Source organism: Electrophorus electricus, chromosome 16, assembly GCF_013358815.1.
Source record: "Electrophorus electricus isolate fEleEle1 chromosome 16, fEleEle1.pri, whole genome shotgun sequence".
Classification (NCBI taxonomy): Eukaryota; Metazoa; Chordata; class Actinopteri; order Gymnotiformes; family Gymnotidae; genus Electrophorus; species Electrophorus electricus.
This window is the reverse complement of record NC_049550.1, coordinates 7,948,521-7,969,879: the sequence shown is the minus strand read 5'-3', so window position 1 is coordinate 7,969,879 and position 21,359 is coordinate 7,948,521. Positions and strand designations below refer to the sequence as shown.

At 44.5% G+C, this 21,359-nt stretch overlaps 1 protein-coding gene across 1 annotated transcript in view; it reads left to right on the top strand.

Moving 5' to 3' along the window:
- cfap58 (cilia and flagella associated protein 58) overlaps window positions 1-21,359 on the top strand; it is an 85,937-nt gene that overhangs the window by 9,732 nt on the left and 54,846 nt on the right. The window contains exons 7-11 of the mRNA XM_027010172.2: window positions 107-266; window positions 9,598-9,680; window positions 10,189-10,380; window positions 14,132-14,293; window positions 16,014-16,160. Of these exons, the coding sequence (XP_026865973.2) occupies window positions 107-266; window positions 9,598-9,680; window positions 10,189-10,380; window positions 14,132-14,293; window positions 16,014-16,160 (744 nt within the window). The remainder of the gene's footprint in view (window positions 1-106; window positions 267-9,597; window positions 9,681-10,188; window positions 10,381-14,131; window positions 14,294-16,013; window positions 16,161-21,359) is intronic.

The following is a 21,359-nucleotide window of genomic DNA, read 5'->3' as shown; positions in this document are numbered from 1 at the left end:
TACCCTGCCTGCACGTGCTGAAACACACACAGATAGACACACTATCTCACACACACACACACACACCCATGCATGTCCCTCACACATGTGCATGTGTGTGATGCAGATGAAAGAGGAAGAGGTGAGTAAGCTGAAGCAGGAGATCATCAAGCTCACCAAGACGAGGGAGGCCATCCAGAAGAAGTTACACCTGGTGGAGGATCAGAAGCTGGAGGTGGAACAGCAGAGAGACACACTGAAGAACCAGACTGCAGGCCTGGAGAGAGGTAAGACACACACACACACACACACACACACAATTCAGAGCCTAGACACTTTTTTTTTGCTTTTCTTGTTCGCTCTAATTGCTGTAGTTAGACTGTCTCCCGCCTCAGAGTGCTCTACACTTTCCGCCGTGCCGCTCTGAATCATGCAACATTCATTCAAGGAAATAACACGAGTGAGAAGCGAGAGGCCGTGGGGTCGGCCTACAGGGCTCCGGCCTTTACCTGCTTCTGCCGTCTGCTTTCCCTGGCCCGTCTCTCTCTCTCTCTCTCTCCCTCTCTCTCTCTCTCTCTCCTCTTCTTTCTTCCACAGCCCCCGCGTCGCTGCAGTCTTCTGGCTGCCGCGGTCCTCTCTAGAGCGCTCCCTTACTCGTAACGCCACGCAGCCGCCACCGTCGCGTGGCGAAACGCTATCTTCCTCCCACCCCACCGCACCCCTCGCCCCCTTTGTTTGTTCGTTTTCCTTCTCGCCATTCTTGTCACCGTTGGCAGCCGATGGCACGGTGACCTGCGTCCTTTTCCGGGACTTTACCTGCGTCCTTCACGCTCATCTCTCCCGCCCTGGAAGCCCCGCTCTCCTCGAGTTCTCTCCCAGTGACCTCGAGCTCTCTCGCCGTTTCTGTTTGCTCGCCCTTCTTGCCTGCTGCTCTTCATTGCTCAGCCTTCCAAACGGAAACTCGACCGCCTGCCGCTCTCCCGTTGGCGGCGAAAGCGGACGCGATGCCGGTAACCGAGGTGGGCGCGCGTGACGTTTCGGTCTGCGGCGCTCGCCATGTGAGGCGCATGCCCGACCGGTTCATGATGCCCTCTTCCTCCTCATTCTGGTGACACGCGCCCGCCGCTCGGCCTCACTGTGAAGGGCTCCCGGGCTCGTTAGCTTTGCTGCGAGGCGGACCAATTGCACTCGTGCCACTACAGGTCTCAGAACCCAAGTTCATTTTTAGCCTGTCCGTCTCCAATGATCACTTTATCCACCCAAACTGGCTTATGCGCAGAGCCAATCTGTTATACTCCCGTAGAGACCAATTCAACATTTCAAACGCTTAAAGAGTAAAAATACATTAGTGCACATACAAGTGCAGCTCCATCAAAAACTAAAATCTCTCTCTCTCTCTCTCTCTCTCTCTCTCTCTCTCTCTCTCTCTCTCTCTCTCTCTCTCTCTTTCTCTCTCTCTCTCAATCTCTCTATCCCGATTCCGTGAGCTGTCTGTGACCTGTCTGGGAGGTTACTGAATAAAATATTCTGTAGCTAACAAACCGCCTTTCATAGTTCAGTGTTAAGAATACAAAATCCGGTGCAGAAAATGCATTTTCCGCTGTCTGGGAAAGTGTCTCCCTTCCTGCCAACAGGTGGACACATCCTATTACAATCCCAGTCCTTATCTGCTTATGTTAGACAGAGGCATTCTGCTACTTCAAGCTGCATTTCCCACTTTCCCACAAAACGTGAACCCATAAATGATGCGGAAACCCGAAAACTGACTACACAGGACTGAATGGTTATATAGCATTAACAAACCTCTCTACTACCTGCATGTTGAAATTTCATGCATCGCACAGGACGTTGATAAAAAGAAACAGTTAAAAAAAGTCAGAAGATAGAAAAGTGCAAAAAGACTTTGATGTGGTGCTTGGCTTTAATATTCAGCATTCAGCCCCCTCTTAGAGGTCGGTCTGAGTGGATTCGTTTTGTGTTCGGAGCTTCTGCCCTTTACAGAAGCCTTCGACTTGTAGGCGCCTGGATGGTGAAGTTCATCTGGACAGTTTTTCTTTCTGACTCAGTGTACTTTGGTCATCTTCCATTATCTGATAGGTTGTTTGCCAGTGCCAAGAGGCCCTGCGCGTGCTATCGATGCACAAAACAGCCGAAGGAAAGGTGTCCGATGGATTTATTATAATCGCTCAGCTTCACGATCACCGGTTCTCCCAGTACGTCTTTGCTCTTCATGTTGAGCCATTTGCAATCACAGCATTTAGCAGATTTTGCCGTCTAGACAGACTTACTTAAGTCCTTCGTAGTCTCTATTAACTACCCATCCTCATCTGAGCATAGATAGGTCAGTGTTGAGAATACTATCAGGCTAAAGCCCTGGCTAGAGTGGAACTGATGACAGTTTTCTTTAAAAAAGCGCATATTTAAGTGCTAAGTGACTCAGCGTAGAGGTGAGTCTTTAGTTCTTCGTTTGAAGACAGCCAGGGACTCCAGAAGCAAATGCCATATCTAGAATCAACTAAGAATCCAAACCTGAATTAAAACTGACATTTTCACCCGTAAATTAAATCTGACCTGAACTTCACAGTCATCCTGTCTCTCCGGATTCAGCGAGCTGGAAGGAAAACACCAAAAATGGTCTCACCTTCCAATTACCCACAGGCCTGCGACTTGCCCGCTGCCCCGTGATAACACAACCCTTTTTCGCCCGTGGCGGTAGAAGAGGTCTCGGAGACTGCCCCTTTTGCACAACACAGTTGTTGCAAAGTATAGTCTGTTCAAAAAATGGATATTTACACATAGACGTGGCCACCCCCTTGGCCCTGGGACAGTTGTGGGACACTTCTGAGACAGTTGTGGGACAGTGTCTCCGCGCTGAAGAACTGCCCACAGAAGTGCTGGTGCTTTATGTTGAACGGCTATGAATTTGTTGCAGCATCGTTCGGTCTGTGTGTATCATGCTCGTCTGCTGCGGTGTAAACAGCATGCTGCCGTAGCCTGTGCAACCATAGTGATGACGTCGCATTTGCTATGAACGGCCGAAAGAAAAACCTGACTCCGAAGACGCTAACTTTAACCGTTCAAAAGTTCAAAAGTCAACTTTTGCTGTTGAGAATGACAACTGTTGAGAATGAGGAGACTACAGTACATCTACAGGTACAGATGATGCTATTGAACTACTGCATGTTTAACATGAACTTCAGTATCTGAATATGACTCGGCCTACCCTTTGATATCATACAGTGCAGTGTGTAAATATTTAGCCAGTGGAACCGTTGTTTTTTCATTCCACAGCCCAACACAGTGGATATAAAATGAAACAGTGAGTATGAGATTAAAAAGCATCTTCACAGGGTATTTACAGGTATGTTGGTTGAACAATAACAGCAGTCCTTGTATAGAGTCAGTTCAGTGGACCACGAATGACTGGAAAAATGTCTTCTAAATAAACGAGTCATGCTTAGTAGCTGGAAGGAAATCCCCCGCAATCTGTGACCGTCTGCAGGGTGCAAACCTGCATCTGCATCATCCGACGTGGGGTATCTTTCCTGGCAGCGCTCCGCCGGACTCGTACCGTGGCCGTTTTTGCTTCCAACTGCCGTCGGGGCCTTTTTGCCCTCAGTCCTGCCTTCAGTAAGCCCGCAGCATGCTGAAGGCGCGTAAGGCGTAGCCAACCACTCAGCCAGTCTGGAGGTCTTCATGCGTTGGCCCTTAGAAAAACTGCCATTGCTCGAGTATTACAGGTCGTTGTCCAGCCGGCAGGTGTAGCGGCGTCCACCGGGATTTGAGGCCGGAGTTTGGTTTGGGGGCATCCGAGGCGCTAAGCTGCTTCCACAAACTGCTTCCTGCCGCCGCTGCTGTCAGTGGGCACATCACCAATAATGATGATTCCTACAATCTACACATGGCCACGCGCCTTCGCGGATGAGGTCATATGAGCCAGAACTTTTATGAGCCAGAACCCTCACATTTTCCCACTTCTTTCCCTCTGGTGCAGGCTCTTTTTTTTCTTCTTTTTTGCGTAGCAACCCCCCCCCCCCTTTTTTTTTTCTGTCTTTGAGTCTTACCTGTGGTTTTCGTCATGCTGGAAGGTTCTCGCCATTGTGGAAGCCTTGGACACATCTGTGCCTGCATGGGAGGCTCAATCTGTTCGATTATGGCAGCTTTGTGATCAGCACCCTATATGTGATATTGTGACCATACCAACCGACCCTAATAGCAAACGTCATATCTAGAATTAACTTGAGTGCGATGTTTCACACAGAGAAATATTGATAAAAAAATATTGATTAAAAAAAAGAAAAAAAAGAGCAGAGCTAGAGATCAAAAACAGGGAAAGGAAAGTGGGGCCGGAAAACTGAACTGGCTGGAGTCACAAAACCAGGATAAGGGAGCGACTAACAGAAGCTTAATAGCTCGTCAGGGGTTGAGAGACTTTGCAAAAGCTGCGATTGGTGCACGGGGCTTTAAACATGTGCTGATGGGCCCTGATGAGATGCAGGTGAGGACCAGGCAAGGGGCAGGTGAGGGGCAGGCGAGGGGCAGGCGAGGGGCAGGCGAGGGGCAGGGTGGGGGCAGGGTGGGGGCAGGCGAGGGGCAGGCGAGGGGCAGGGTGGGGGCAGGTGAGGGGCAGGGTGGGGGCAGGGTGGGGGCAGGTGAGGGGCAGGGTGGGGGACCGGAGGCCAGTGACACCGAACATGGAAGGGAGGACGAAGGATTGACTTGAAGAATCCACCCGGTAGTTCACTTCACAGTCACGACGTTCATTTCAAATGTGCCGGAGTACCGAGCAAAAAAAAACCCCCAAAAAACCCTTAAAAAAACGACAAACACTGTGTGACCCTCTAACTTAGTTACCGCATGACCTACACGATGTTCAAATCAAAAGGAGTTTATTAATTCAGATGGCAACTCCACGGCAACTGAGCTGGGGAGGCACCAGTTAGATTAAAGACACTGTCATGGCCTTTTATGTGGTGAACTCGCTAATAAAGTAAATAAATAAATAAATAAATAAATAATCATGTGAGTCGTTGTTGGATAAAAAAGACAGAAAGAAGCATTCACCAAAAGGAGAAGGGTCTTGGGGTATACTTTGCAAAGATGGATTTCTTTGTTAGGTTGCAGTAGTTTAAAAATGCTAAAGATGTTGTGTTTTCTACTTCAGTCAAATTCAGTTTAGATTTTTCAGTATGGCTCATCATAATTATTTTCTTAGAATTATTTAATAAGCCAGGTCATTTAAAACATGGAAGAATAAATAAAAGGAATAGACTGGACCACCAGAAGCTAAATGTTTTTTCCATCCTATTGGTCAAACTTCACTTTTTGCTTGCGTTCTCCATCTTACTGAGGATCTTGATGTATGTGATATCTCTGTGCTCTTTTTGGAGATGTGCATCCAGATTCTGCCCAGCCTGTTGTCTTGGCTGCTTGACTGGGGAAAAAACAAAATCATCTGACCAATTGTCTCAGATTGTTTTCTGAATGATCTCTGCGCAGTATATTTTTGTGTTTATTTATTGTTAGGCGGAGTGCTGTTCATCTCAGCCTTGCTCCCGATTGGTTGCCGTGGGCTGACGATGTTTTACCCAGTGATAGATGAAGTCGAAGCCTTGTTCTCGTCTTAATCAGGGTTTCCACGGTGATGGATGTTGTCATCTTAATCAGGGCTGCCATGGTGATTGATGAGATGAGCTGTGACAGGCCCGGGTCAATAATCTGACTGGCCGAGGAGAGGAGGAAGGGGCGAGGCAGTCCGCAGAAAGACCCCCGAATGGCCATTCACATGACAGCGGCAGGTCCAGAGCGATAGCCTGCTTGTTCCACTCACATAATGATGGCTTAGCGCTCCACTCAACTCTGTCTTTCAGACAAGCATCGGTCTCTATTTATCTTACCTCTCCCTTCCACTCTATCACTCACACTCCCAGATTCAATCGCTCTTTCCCTCAGTATCATTGTCTTTGCCTCGCAATTCAATTTCAGTTCAACAAGCTTTATTCGCGTGGCCATATTAATTTACAGCATTGCCAAAGCAATAGTAAAACGACATGAATGAACCTTTACCATATTAAGGAAAATAAGAACTCGATGTTAAGAGTAATTAACATGAATAGAACTGTAATTATCATTTAAATACATGCCAAGGTGAGAAAATTAAAGAAGTGAAAAAATATAATAAATAAATCAGTACATAAAGGAGTCTACAAAAAGGGCAGTGCAGTCTCTCTCTCTCTCTGTCTCCCCTGTGTGTGTGTGAGTGTGTGTGTGTGTGAGTGTGTGTGAGTGTGTGTGTGTGTGAGTGTGTGTGTGTGTGTGTGTGTGTGTATGTGTGTGTGTGTGAGTGTGTGTGTGAGTGTGTGTGTGTGTGTGTGTGTGTGTGTGTGTGTGTGTGTGTGTGTGTGTGTGTGTGTTTTGGGCTGTATCATTTCAAATTTTGAAAAGTGAATTTCGCATATTTGGTGAAATATTTTACATTCGGTCAGAAAACGCAACGCCGCCTCTACAATGTCAATATTGCACTGCTGGTAGAGTTTCTGCTCTCTGGGCAGCCATGATTTCTTAGAGTGGCCAGGCTGTTTTCATTGAGTCTGTACTTTGTCAGCGTGGCTCTGTGTTTAATATCATCCACTCTTAGCAGGTATTCTCCTGCTGTGCATTTTTTAATGCAGCGCTATCTGGTCGTTTTCGGGCCAGACAGAACTGCATTTTGCTTTGTGCTTCTGGTTTTATGTTCCAGTGGGTGTTGTAGTTTTGTTTCTGAAGTGTTATAATTCGGTTTGGTCTGATTGTATTTCAGACTGGTCCTGATGTGTATCAGTGTTTGTTAATGAACTGTTAATGAGTGTCAAGGCCAGCTGTGTGAGAGGATTCTTTTCTCTGCTTAGCTCTTGTATTGCAGGCCTTATAGTGGTATTAGTTGGGGTCACTATTTTTAAATGTATAGTGGCAGTTGGCTTAAAGGAGCTCTGCAGGTAGTATTTGTTGTTTTCCTGTGCATACTATTACAAAATTCAGTGAGCATAATTTCAGCTGGCCGCTTATTCTATTGGTCAGAATCTCTCTACTATACAGTTTCAAGTTTCAAGTTTCACGTTTGGTTTATTCGTCACATACATAGTCATACACAGTATAACTCGCAGTGAAATGGTGGAGAGTGCTCTGTCCAAACTGAGGAAAAGAAAACAGGGGTGCATAGAGAAATATAGATATTCTCTATATGTGAAATATATATATGCAAGATAAATATATATATTCTATGTATGTATGTATGTACAGCAGTATTTCAGCAGTACAGCAGTATTTCAGCAGTATTTCAGCCAAATTTGAATTGGTATTTGAATGTTTACTTGATTTTTAATTGCATAGACTGCCCTGCATGCATTCTCTCTCCAGTTTCCAGTTTCCAGTTGAACTAATCTTCAGTCCTAAAAAAATATATAGTCTGTACAGGTTTGTAATGCGAAGCATGATGTGTTTCTTTGAGATCTGGTCCTTTTTTGGACATTTGTTTTGACATTTTTCAGGTTTCCTACCAGGCCCAGGTGTGGCAGAACTGCTCCAGCAGGTCCTGGGGCAGCAGAACTTGGTCCTCTGCAAAATGCTGAAATTTGAATTCCGAGTCCAATAGAGTGATACCGGGTGTTGTGGAGCGTTCTGAAATGGTGGCCAATTTATTGGTATAGACTCTGAATAATGTCATTCTTAAACTGAAGCCTTGGGTTACTCCACGCTTCTGAAAAAAAGACAAAAAAAAGAATTTTTTTTTTTTTGTTGTTGTTGCTAATCTTTACACTGCCCCTATTATTTAGGTACATAGATTTAATAATGTCATATCCTGTACCTCATACACCACTTTCAAAAACAGACTCTTGAAAGTGTTTTTGAAGTCTATGAAACATGCAAATACTTTGTTTTTGTTTTGATTAATCTGTAAGGATGTGTCAGGTCTAAATATGGTCTAATGTGTGGTGATTTGGTATGAATACAGTCTTTTACTCAAGAGACAAGAAAAAAGGAAGTCTGTAAGTCTCAAAGTAATAATATAACAGAGCACCTTCCCCAGATTACTGCTCACACAGATCCTGGGTAGTTATTGGAGTTGGATTTATCTCCACTTTTGAAAATGGCTGTTATAAGACCTTGACTCAAGATGTCAGAGAAGTGTCCCACACAAAGTATACCACACTCAAAGCAGTCTGAGAATGGTCAATTGGATTTTTTTTACATGTCGTTTAGATTATTTTCAGATGGCATCAGGCACACTTGTATTTTTAGGTTTTAAATTTCTGCTCACAGATGAATCCAGGGGATTCTGGAAGTTGTAATATATTCAATTTCTTCAAGTATTGTGTTGGAGGGTAATTGATTGTTAAGTAATTTAATCAGCAGTGTCTAATCTATATGTCACTGTTTTAGATTTATTAAGTGTTCGAGTGTTACCAAAAACTATTTATATTTATGGACTCGAGCTAGTTGGGCATGTATTATGCTTAACTTTCTGAGTCAAACACCTTAACATCTCGGGGTTTTTCTCAGTTTGTTCATTGTTTTAGTTGACATATTTCATATCACATATGACTGTTTTCTGGACATCTTCTGTGCTGTTTTGAGCTCATCTCTATAACTTTCTGACATTGTACAACTTACTGGGCTGTGTGGTGTGTGCAGTTTCTGTCCTTTTAATTCTCTTCTCTCTCTCTCTCTCTCTCTCTCTCTCTCTCTCTCTCTCTCTCTCTCTCTCTCTCTGTCTCGTACTGTCTTCTTCATCTGTCTCTACCTCCAGTCTGTTCAGTGCATGCTTAATTCTCGTGGCTCCACCTCCAAAGAAGATCGATAGTGAGATAACAGTAATAACGAAGCTAATGAAAGCAGTGAAAGCTAAGGCAGTGGCAGTAGCCGATCCCAGCCGTAACTGTAGGGTTTTAAACCGCACGTACGCATCAAAGTATTCAGTAAGAAGGCTTAACTGGACGTAACCGGGCGGTGACTGGGCTGGTCATCGGCAGCTGGTGTTCAGAGCAAGGCGTGGAGTTCTCAGCTGGCCCTCGGGCTGTGTCACACTGAAGTGTCTCCAAGTGGTAGCTGTGCTGCGTTGGTCTTTTCTTGCTCATTTTCTCGTTACCAGTGGGGAATTTTTGGCATTCAATTTGATTTTTCCCCCCCAAAACAGTAATCTGCAGGGATCGCAAGTTTTTTTCTCAAGGAGAAAGTGTACCCCAAGCCTCACAATTTATTTCTGTTTTGCCTTTTTTTTTTTTTTACTTTTTGGTATCCCACTGATAACTTTTTGGTTAGACTAATTGGTTAGACTGTGGACGTCGTGCCAGTAGCCCCAGTCTGCTCTTATGGTTCATAGTTTGCATTGGGTTATTTAGTACTCTCTCTCTCTCTCTCTATGTCAGTCTCGCTCTCACTTGCTTATAGTCAGGAAAATAAATAGGCATTCTGAGTTGTGTAATTATTTTTACATTGGCCTCTCAAGCACTTACACGAGAATCTTCTGAAAACAGCCTTATTAACTAAACCTTTTCAGAAGAATTCACAACCTTCAGCACTGCGTTCCAGCTGGGGTTGGGGGATGCTGTCAAACCCGCTTATTTTGTTTGTTTTCTTCAGAAATGGAGACAGCAAAAAATCAGGCAGAAAAGGACAAAAAGAAGATAGAGGAACTGGTCAAGGAGAAGGACGTCCTCAATAAGGTGCGCCTACATGTCTAAGAGGCGATGCGTCACTCCCCTGGGGAAGTCCTGTGGAAGTCTCCGAATGTGAAAAGAACGGAGGAGAGTGGGAGGGAGGGTGGTTACCACGAACTGTGCATGTTAGCAGATGGTCTTTTGTCCTAAAAGAGTGCCAAGCATTTCTAATAAATAAATGTTTCTATTACAGTGTGGGGTGTACACTCTTACAGTGTACTTGTCAGAGTTCAATATCAGTATTCCTCATCTATATAAAAGTACCCATTAGTGTAAAACATATCTGATTTATAGTCAAATAACCAAATAAATAGGCAAACATGTTTGTTTTATTGCTGCTTGTTGATTGTTGTTTTTTTTCCACTTTCCATGCATGGGCAATGCATTCTGTTGGAATCACTCATGAAAAGTGTTTACAAGTTAGCATCTGAGCCGTAGTGTAAATATTGAACGCATTTTTGCGTGTGCGTACATGTGAACACGCATGCGTGTGTGTGTGTGGTCGCTCATTCAGAACATGATCAAGGCGGCTAGCGCCACCGAGAAGCAGCTGGACCTGGCCAAGCTCCATGAGCAGACCAAGAAGTCGCTGGACCAGGAGGTCCTCACGTACAAGGCCGAGGCACAGAAGCAGCGCAAGATCATCCTGCAGCTGGAGAAGGAGCGGGACAAATACATCAACGAGGCCAGCACGCTCACACAGAAGGTACCGCCACGCATACGTGTCAGATCTAACAAAGCCAGACTAAAAAAGTTGAGTTTTAAATTGCCTCAAAATTCAATAGGTAATATAATAACTGAATAGGTAGTAATATATTCAAATTGTAGTCTAAAATTAAAATATATGTAAAAGTTAAATAAACACAAACTTCATAAATTAAAATGAGTGAGTCCCAAAAGTATACCTTTCAAAACAATGACAAATATAGTAAAAAAAAAAGAAAAGTATTTTAATTGTCAATTTTAATTTTAAACTATTAACTTATTTTAGAGGTTTTCAATAAGAATGAGTATACTTTCAGCATGTTGTATATTTCACGTCAGTCATATGCTTAAAGTAATCTGGCTTGGTGTAGCTTGATGGTATCTGCCTGACCCAGGCCAGCCATCTTCCGCTACCATGGCTGCCGCACATGCATAACGTCCTGGTAAAGAAAGACAACCGTATTATCCAGTGGGAGCATTCCATATCTGTTTCTAATACTTGACAGTCTTGATATTTTATTTAGGTTTCTGGTGGGAAAACATAATGGCATAATAACTAAAATATTGCCTCCTTTATTGGCAATAACTTCAGCCAAGCGCTTTCCGTAGTGACCGATCGGTCCTTCGCAGCAGTGGGCGGAGGTTGATGTGTTGTTCTGCACAAACTTTTCCAGCTCATGTACAACTTTGGGACGGTCTTGCTTGAATTGAGTGATTCACATCCAGCCAGAGCAACTGGAGGTCAGGAAGTCCATGTCTTCTGTTTGGCTCTGTTTTATTCCTGCTTTTTAATTAATTAATTTTTTTGCCGTGCTACATGACTCAACAGCTTTTAAGTTCTGGACCAAAGAAAGAAGCCCTGACATTCTGCTGGAGAATTTACTCATGCAGCTTGGAATTCATTGGTCTTTCAGTGACAGCAAGCCATCCACGCCACTGTATTTCCTCCAGTCTGTTTCAGGGCTAACATGATGCTTTTGGTGTTGGTGGGTATGCAGTGTTTCATAACAGTGTTTTCAAATATACGTTTACGCGTGTCAAAGATCTACCTTTGCCTCATCTGTCCATAGATAATTCTGAAAATCACACAGAAACGCACACAATGCTTGAGCAAGTGAATTCCCACCTGTGTCTTTTCCTAACCCTTGCTGGCAGGGAGGTGTTCAGTGCAGTTCAGGCATGAGGGAATGATGACAGCGTTATGTGGACTCGCATTCTCTTACACCAACTGCACGAAGGCCGTGCAAGCTGCATAATGAAAGGGGCCCAGGCACAAGTTATTTGTTGTTAAACCCTTTATGAAATGCCTGCTCGGAAAGCCTTGCTGTAACAGATTCTGGTAGCATTATATAGTTCTAACGACTGAAAGTAAGAAAGTTATTAACGGTTAAAAAAGAGCACATAACTCGTCCTGTCTGCTCAGTGTGTCTCTGTGTAAATCTGCAGATAATGTTTTACCAGTTGCTTTCATGGGAGTGTTTTTTTTTTTTAAACTTATTTTAACTTTTAACTGTACAGTCACAGCCTATATTATTACCATTAAACAGGAGAGATCTAATTACAGCAGTGTATGTGCATTCTGACTGTTGCGTTTCAATCTGCTTTAATTCCACTTAAGTCATCTTCTGCGCTGCTTTGTTGCCAGATTGATTCCTTCATTCATTTATTGTGAAGGGTCGTTCTCACAAATCCAATTACCTTCACTTCGGCTTCTTCTGTTTTCTGAATCATCACTGCCCCATGGATAATTGCGAAGACATGACATCATAAAGACATGACATCGCCTGCATTATGCAAGATCTTGGCACTGACAGTAAACAAACTCGTGCTACAGTTCTACAGTTTCTTTTCTTTATTCAGCATTCAGCATTCAGTTCTCCTTTATTCAGTGTTCCATTTTTGAACTCGTGCTTTTCTACAGTTTCTGTTCTTTATTCAGCATTCAGCATTCAGTTCTCCTTTATTCAGTGTTCCATTTTTGTTGGTACCGACAGTGGTCCTTCTCAGGGAGCTCCCCCACCTTGATGACTTGCTAATTCCCCGTGAAAGCACCCATTGGAGAGCAGAGAGAAATGTTTGTAAGCGTTTGTAAAATCATTTATCTGAGCCAGTGACTCAGACGCCACCCACAGTTCCACCTCTCTCCTCTGAATTGAGCTTTTGAGGGTGCTAGAAATATTTTCCACTGCCTGAAAAGAATGGAGAACAGATGGCGTCACAGGCACCGCTGATGGTCGATAAATCAGTAAACCTCTCATACATGCAAGCTACATTCATGTGGACTTTATCATTTAGTAATCGTTCTTACGTTTATTGTGGAGCGTTGTGGGAGCTACCGTGTCAGTTGCTAAGCATTTGCACGCTTTATCCCTTTTTGTAGCTATTTCAGTCAGTAAGAACTGGGAGCAGGTAGATGCAACGCGACGCGTTCGACTCAGCTGATCTCACTCTTGTAAGCCTGAAGCCCTGCTAGTTTCATTTGACATCAGGAACTGTAGCACTGAAGGCACGCACGTTCATTTAAGGCTAAACTAGACCAAACATGCTGGTTCCAGATCAACTTAAAAGAGCAAGTCCTGGTCAGAGTGGGGAATTGATACTGGATGGAGATCAGTAGCGGGGAGGCTAAATGACGATAATTCTTTGATTTGTGGAGCATCAAGCACATCTGAAGGGTAATAATATGTAATAATGGCCATTATTCAGTTGGGATTTAGACACTCGACTGTCCCCAGACACAGCTGGGAAATATTAAGCATTGATTTTTCGTTGGCTGTCCTCAGGCTCGCACACACACACACAAACACACACACTCACAAACTCCATCCAGTATTCATGTCTGTATTAATTTTATTATTTTACAGTATGTGTTCAAGAACCTTAGAGCCTTGAGTCACTTTAGTTGCTAAATAGCTTGGGGGCCTAACATTAAACACCATTACTGATAGCTATTGGACTAGTGGTTCTCACAGTTCTGTACAACTGGAATCCTGCTCACTTTTTGTAATAGTTGTTGCTCTTCCCTAATTTGTGCTCATAATGTTTAACTGATTTATCTTTAAAAACAGATCAATATTTGCCAATTGCAGCTTTAAACCACAGATCGTTTATGCATAGTTAACCGGCAAGATTTGCACAGGATTTGTGACCCCGCCTAGGTTGAATTTGTATTGTAATGTAGATTGTTTTAGACATCAATTACAGTTATTTCAGCTACAACTATACATGGACACAGACTTCCAAAAATACTACTAAAAGCTATTAAATTACTCTTATATTACAAAAGTATAATCCTTACAGATTTGATTATTCTTGAATTGCACCCAACTCTCCTTAAGTGCCCTATCTGTACAAATCCATGCAATGCTGTTCTTGGCTGGCTTTTAAACAAAATGTGCATTGATGAAACAAGTGCAGGAAGGGGTCCGCACAGAGGGTGGCGCGGGTGGGGGGACATCCAGCTGATGCTTCAATCAGGCTCCATAGAGACAGTACAGATCCCATGCTGTGGAGCGAATGGGTGGGCTCTTTTGAATTTACCCATCACCGTGACACAAAATCGACCCGGTTAGGATAGCGTTGCTCTCCTGGTGATACATGATGGGGTCAGAGAGAGGAAAAAAGAAGTGTAGAAACATCAAAAAATTAAAGTAAACAGAAAGAATAATGATTGGGAAAAGAGAGTCACACTTCGAGTACACGGCGAGAGTCCGTTTCAGAGTGAGATCCAGTCTGGTTCTGTCTCCTACCAGGTCTTGGTGCATATGGAGGAAATCAAAGCGCAGGAGATGCAGATCTTTGAGTACAAGAAGAAGATCGCTGAGGCTGAGACCAGGTTCAAGCAGCAGCTGAACCACTTTGAGGATGTCATGTCCGACCGCAACCGCTACAGCCAGAACCTGATCGAAGCTCAGGTATACTCTTATAAACCTGTGTGTGTGTGTGTTTGTGTGTGTGTGTGTGTGTGTGTGTCGTCGGCTCACCCTCTTACCCACTTACCTTGTATGTGGAATAGATATAAGACAAGGACAGGGCATTGATTGGGACTAGTACATTTTCTTGTCATTGTTTTTGTAAGCTAATGACCGCAGCTCCCACTTGCCGCCTCAGTTGGGGGTGTGGCGGTTTAGTGGTTGGGGTGGGGTGGGGGGGGATCATTGTGCAAGGTGCGAGTGTTTATTTGTGCCGATTGGGATGTTTGCTTTATGTGACATCACAATCTTGCAGCAAATACAAACAGCTTGTACTATCAAATGTTCTCTGTTCTCCGTAAAACAGGAAGTATGCTGGGACGACAGACAATTCCCATCTCGCAGTTCCTTGCCTGGTAGATACAAGGACAGGTCATATTTATGTGGACTCGTGAGGGAAATTCGCGTCCGCTTGGCTCTCATTTGCGATCTGCCGGTGGCCTTCAGCTCGATTCCGCATGATATGAACGGAAATTGGATTCAAGTCAGACTCCTCCTGCAGGCATGGTCTTATGAAGCTTCCGCTGACTCCAGGACTAAGCTTGATCTGCACACAATATGGGCATGTTATAGGCCTGCGAACGAAAGGAGAGCCCACTTGCGAATCAGAGGCAGAAAAAGAAAGACTAGGCCAACTAGGTTCTAAAGCGCAAACTTTGCCGTTGCGGTAACGTTCACCCGCAAATGAGCGACCCGGCGCGGTCCGCGTCAGCAGCACGCGGCTCGCTGGACTGCTGGCGCTTTTGAAAGCGCTCGGGAAGAGGCGGCGGAGGCGGCGTGCCGGGTTTACGCTGGGGGAAGTCTCGGCTCCGCCGCCTCCGCCTTTTCAAAGGACAGCCTTCACATTTTGTATTCCTTTTCCTCCTCTTCCACACTTATTTCATCATACCTGAATCTTCCGAGTGTCAGAGACCCCCCCCCCCCCCCGCCCAACCTCACCCCACCAACAACACCCCCCCCCCCACACCTCCCTCGGCTCGCAACTGGCCCGGATGCCTCCTGTCTGAAGTCTGACCTTGCGGGTTGCTCCTGCTTGTGCAGGAGTCCTTGCGCACGAGTGCAGGCCCGGACTCACTGCGGATGTTCGGGCTGATGGCTCTCTTTGAGCACGCCGGTCGTTTTAGAGCATTTACGTCTAAGATTTATTACCTTACACCTTATCTGTTTTCGTTCAATGAGAGAGGAAGTGTGCGCATGTGCCTTTTTTTTGTACTTGTGTGTGTGTGCTTCCTTATCTCGGTGCGTGTGTTTGCCTGTGTGCGCGTGCATGGATCCATCCATGCCTTCCCAGCTTTGCGTGTGAGCTGTTGTTCGGGTGAACCCAGCCTTTGCGAGTATCTGTTTGGATGTGTGTGCGTGTGCATGAGCCGACGTGTTCGTCTGTTTACATCCGCGCTCTAGGTTTGTGAAGGTCTCTATCTGATCATCTCTCTCGCTCCCTATCACTTTACAGTAATTGGTATAGCGTAGCGGGCAACAGTGCCTGTCCTCTGGAGAGCCTGGATCTATCTGCAATACTATACCAATAAGAGCTTGTGCAAGACGCCTCTGTAACGACTGAAACTGTAAGCTGCTCCGGATAAACAGGCAAATGTAACGTTCCTCTCTCTCTCTCTCTCTCTCTCTCTCTCTCGTCTGCCTCCCCATGCGGTCCTGCTCGCAGCACGAGATCACAGAGCTGAAGCGCAAGCTGCAGATCATGAACCACCAGATCGACCAGCTCAAAGAGGAGATCGGCAGCAAGGAGGCGGCGTTGATCAAAGGGCACCTGGAGTTCCAGCACACAGAGAGAGAGAAGGTGGCACTTAAGGTGCGCGCTCCTCCCTAACCCCCGCTATCACCCCTACAGCTCCCATAGCCATCTATCACTACTGATCGATACCTGTCTGCCCCACACCTGCTCTTTTATTCCGCCACATCTCACTCCCTGCCTCCAGACATCTGTCGCATCTCCTGCGCCTCCGTCTCCTTTGGCCAGATGTTCTTCCTTCCCGACAAAGCGCCGCTCTTTTATTCCACAGAGCGCGCTAGCCGCTGTCACATCGGCAAGGAGTCCCGCGTGGCCCTCTGACTCGATTTCATACGGGTCTCGTTCAAGCCATCGGGGCGCTCCCCTACCACATGCGTTCTTACGGGAGCGGCTTAGCGTTAAGTGAAATTACGTTCTCGTTTTATCTCCCCAGCTTCCCAATTCCCACATTTTCCGTGCCTACACGTTAAGATGGATTTGTTTATCTTTTCCAAACTTAAAAAAAGGGCAGATATTAGCAGCCGGGTAATATATGGTCTAGTTTAGTTGTCAGCTTCTGCGTTTGCCACAACACAATTAAATCAACAGAATAATTTCCATTCATCAGCTCTGGATCCAGTTTTCTTAATTTGTCCATAATTACTTTTAATATCTCTTTATCAAATAAAGCAAGTTGAACTCTCAAAGTAGCAAACTTTTAAAATCACTTTTGCAAAGGGGTGATATTGGAGTGTTCATTAAAAAAAAAAAAAAAAACAACCTCAATGTGGCAGCTGGAATATGGAGGACAAGATACATGTATGGGAGTCCTTTCACATTCAGCAGCTAACATGGATGAATACGAACAATGAATACGCATGCCCCACTGTCCATGTCCCCCATGTTCGTCCCTCCCAGTCATTATGCACGGTTTCAATCATTCATGCCCTTGTCCGAGCTACTGATGGACTGCTGAATGAGAAAGGGAACAATGGCAGTCAGTCACAGTGAAGGTGACCAGTGTACTAACTCCGGCTTCAGGCACATGTCGATATTATTAGTCTCTGTTATACTGTGTAGTAATATCATTCTCTATAATATTCTCTTATGGCTCCTTTTATCGACAGAATTAACAAGCCGGTCTACGGTTAATGGAACTGTAGGTGTAGCTATAGAAGGCCTCTGTCTGGTTTGCTCAGTGGGTTGAGAATGGTGTAAATCCATTGTACATCAGATTATATAGGATTTTCCCAATGCCTTTAAAGGATTAAGTTAAAAAGACCTCCCATACGTCTCCATCCTACTTACGTTCTAGAATAATAATAACAACAACCATAATAATAATGATACTTTTGTCCATAAATTCAAATTTTCAAATAATGACTTAAAACAAGAGTAGAAATGTTACTTATAGTCTCCGTACAGGCCAGTAGTCTTGTGTAGAGGAGGCTCTCAGCCTTGGTTTGAGGTTTGCAGTGCAGCTGCTGCATGGTGAGCAAGCTGACAGAATGGAGACGGTGGGTTTGCACGTATGGCTCGGCAAGGCCATGAAAGTGAGCAGAGGTCATGGCCTGCTCTGCTGGCGTGAGGCCTCCGAAATGAATAAGGGTACAAACTGAGGCTTGATTGGCTTCAAAAGTGCAGTTAGGTTTGAATGAGAACACAAGCAGCACAGTCCTGCACACACAGGAGCGTTATATAATTCTGAAGGCAAACCAGAAAAGAGGGCATTTCAGTAATTTACCCCAGACGTGAGGGAGCGCAGCAGTCTGTTAGCATCAGGCAATGATATAGCCTGGCAATACTGCAAAGAAACTGTGATATAGATACACATGTCATTTAACGGTCAACTATGACTCCAGGGTGAGTCGGTAGTCGGTTTAGTTAAAAACAAACTTTCGATTTTCGAGAAGTTCATTTTCAAAAAGTTTTGTTGCATAATGATCTAATTTTTTGGAGGCAGTGGTAATAATAATGGAGGTGGAAGTCAAGTTCTACTTTGTACCGGCGTGAATTTGGGCTTTATCTTCACCTCAGTAATCACCCAAACCGTATTTCCTAATTATCTTGCCAGATGCTGAGAAATACAGTTCTTAGAGTGGGGTTTATTACATACTGTAAGAACAACCCCAGATTGGACAGAATGGTAGAACAGTGCCAAGCCTCTGTTCCATCCAATTTGGTGGAAGACCATGTGAAAGGCAGCACTAAGAATGTTAATAGCATCTGAGTCAGCTGATATAAGGCCATTCATAACTCTTATTATGGCAGTTTTAGTGCTGTTCCCACCTCTGACACCAGACTGAAATGGCTCAAATAATGGAATAAAAGACGGCTTTGCAATTGAGCAGAAACAACTCATTTTAGAAATTTAGCCGGAAATGGTAGGTTTCAAATTGGCAAGTAATTAGGCAGATTATCTGCATCACGTCCTGACGTTCTGGTTATAATGACTGGTTATAATTTAGTGGAAGCAAGCGTGTGCTAATGGGACTAACAGACAACAGTTCGTTAGAATAGGTGTGGACCTCAACCCAAGACCTTCTCACAGACCTTAGTGCTGCACCTGCTGTGCTGCAAGAAAGAAAGCAGCACCCGCAAACGTTTGAGTAGTTTATTACTGTTTCAGTCTTCCAGAGACCAAACATGACAAAATTGGTAATCCATATTCAAAAAAGAATCCAAACCCCCCCCTCCCCAAAACCAAGGGCTAAGCGATAGCTCGAAAACCATGAAGTCAGATAACAAGAACACAGAAACACAGAAATCAGGAACAGGGAAGACAGCGCTCAGAGACTCATTATGGCAAAGCGCTTTGCACAGACGGCAGGGACGGAGGGGTATAAATACATAAAGGCAGATGAGCTGAGCACATCCCGCTGAGGACAGCAAAGGCCAGGATCAACGTAACGAGCAGGGCGTGAACAACAGAGGGGCCCAGAGAGACAGGAGCACTTGGAGGGACTCGGGAAACAAACAAAACAGAAAGAGAGGACACTAGAGGAAAATGTGAGACTCGCATTACATTGGTAAGGCTAGAAAGGTAGTAGAGGGGAGACAGACGGAAAGAGTCTCTTTCTCAAAGTCTGTATAATTTGCGGACAACACAAGGTAGTTATGCTAATTGCCTGGCATGTGTTATTACATGGATCATCTTGCCTGATAGACAAAATCAGTTTTACTGGGTGAGAAAAAGGTGCAGAGCGTGTAGAGACATTATTGTTCTCTATTACATCAATGAAATAATTCAGAAATGTGTTACTCTGCTCACTGGAAGAATTGACTGGGCGGTTAACAGGTTTAAGTAGTTTGTTACATTTACATTATATTTAATGTAAGCAGTTTGTTAATTGTGATAAATAACCTTGTAGCATTTCCAGAACTGCCAGTGATGATTTCCTGCAACATGACACTTTGGCAACTGCTCTGGCATTGGTATATTACACCTTATGCTCTTCATACATTTGTCTACGAACATGTCCTGTGAAAATTACCCATACAGTGGAGAGAAACCTTTCAAAGAAAACAAAATGACATCTAACAAAGATGAATATGATCTCATGATTGTAATTTGTTTTTTAAGAATTTGCGTGACCCAGCTTGTATGAGCACTTATGAATACGTAAGATTAGTTGCGATTTGGGCTTTCATGTTTATACATTCTCTTTATTCATAAGAAATCAAATGACATGCAGAATTATAATGAGTAGAATTACTAACCATATAATGAAAAGGTCCTAATATGAAGCCTGGTGTCCCATTTTAGAGAGGGCCTTATCCCTGTTAGCGCCAGGTGTTTAAGCACCGGCTCTCTGTTTTAATAAATAACACCCAGGCCGCATAGCACCAGCAGATATTCAACGTGTGGCAGAACAGAACGAATATAGCAAACAACGTAAATGACCATTTTAGCAGAAGTACCAATTAACAGAAAGAACTAAAAATGACAGTAAAACGCAGGTCTCTCGGGTAGATGTGAAAAGGTCAGCAGGCCCCGGGCCAAAACACCCAGGCCAAACTCGGCTGCGCAGCCCGGTCCGCACGTAAGAAAGCGGCGTGACTAAATGAAGTCTTCAACTGATTCCACCGGTGGAGAATCTTTGACTGCGGTGGGCCTGCATGCCCTCAGCCGAGGAGCCAGAGAGACTTTGTGGATTTCAGCTTGGTAGTATAATTTGTATGTCCGCCAGGTTCCGTTGTAGACATGCTACCATGCTTTTTCTCATTTTGTCTTGTTCATCAGTTGAGTTGTGGCTCAAGCTTAACCATCTCCAAATTTCAGTAATGTCAGACCGGAGTTAATGTAGCAGAGCAGAGCGAAATTTTGAGAGGTTTTTTTTTGTCGTTGTTTTTTTTTTAAATTTAGATTATTATTCATTGAACCTTCAGTGTGTTTCCAAATCTCATGGCCGACAAGCCGATTCTCAAACGGAGAGGAAATCGAAATGGAAGTTGGTGTATTGCGCAAAACCATTTCCCTTAAAGTGTAAAACCTGATCTTCAACCAGCCATGGCCAATATCCAGCCAGGGACCAGCCAAGTAGCCAGAGCAGATGGGTGTGGACAAAGTACCGGAAGGTTCTTCTGCTCAGACGTAGGCCTGCTGTTCACAGGTAAATGGCTTGACCATGGGGGTGTACGCAGATTCTGGAACTTGAGGACAGAAAATTCTGATGCGGTTCAGGCACCAAATAGCGTGGATTTCTCTTGGGGTATTTTTTGGCATTGTGTTGGGGTTCTGTGTTGGGATTAATATAGTTTCTCTGAATTTGGTTATCTAGCTGTGCACTGTTTCTGATAACTTTTGACAGTATTTACTAAACAGGTGCATCCGTAGATGCCCTAGTTTCTGTGGGTTTAAAAAAAAAAAAGCCCACAGTATCCTAATTAGAACTTATTTGTAGTGTGATAAGATGGGCACCCCTCCTCTCGAAAGGCGTTCTGGTGGGCGGCTGGCCGGGGCAAACAGTTCCCACAGCATGCCTCAGGAGCTAGTGTCTGTCACCTGCTCTGCTTCCAGGAAGTGCACTCACCCTTATCACCTTACCTTTGAACCGTGAACTGAACAGGAAGGCAACCTGGGGCGAACCAGAGGCACGTGCGAATGGGTGGCCGGTGGGAGAGGGCCAGAGCGTCGTCGTAATTTAACACAGGGCTTAGCCGAACCTGCTTTTCTTTCAGAACCAGCTTCGACAAAGGCCAACTATGTATCAAACCTAGAATTGATGTTCAGTGACAGTCGGTTATTTTCCTTGCCGCGTTGTTTTTTTTTTCTTCGTG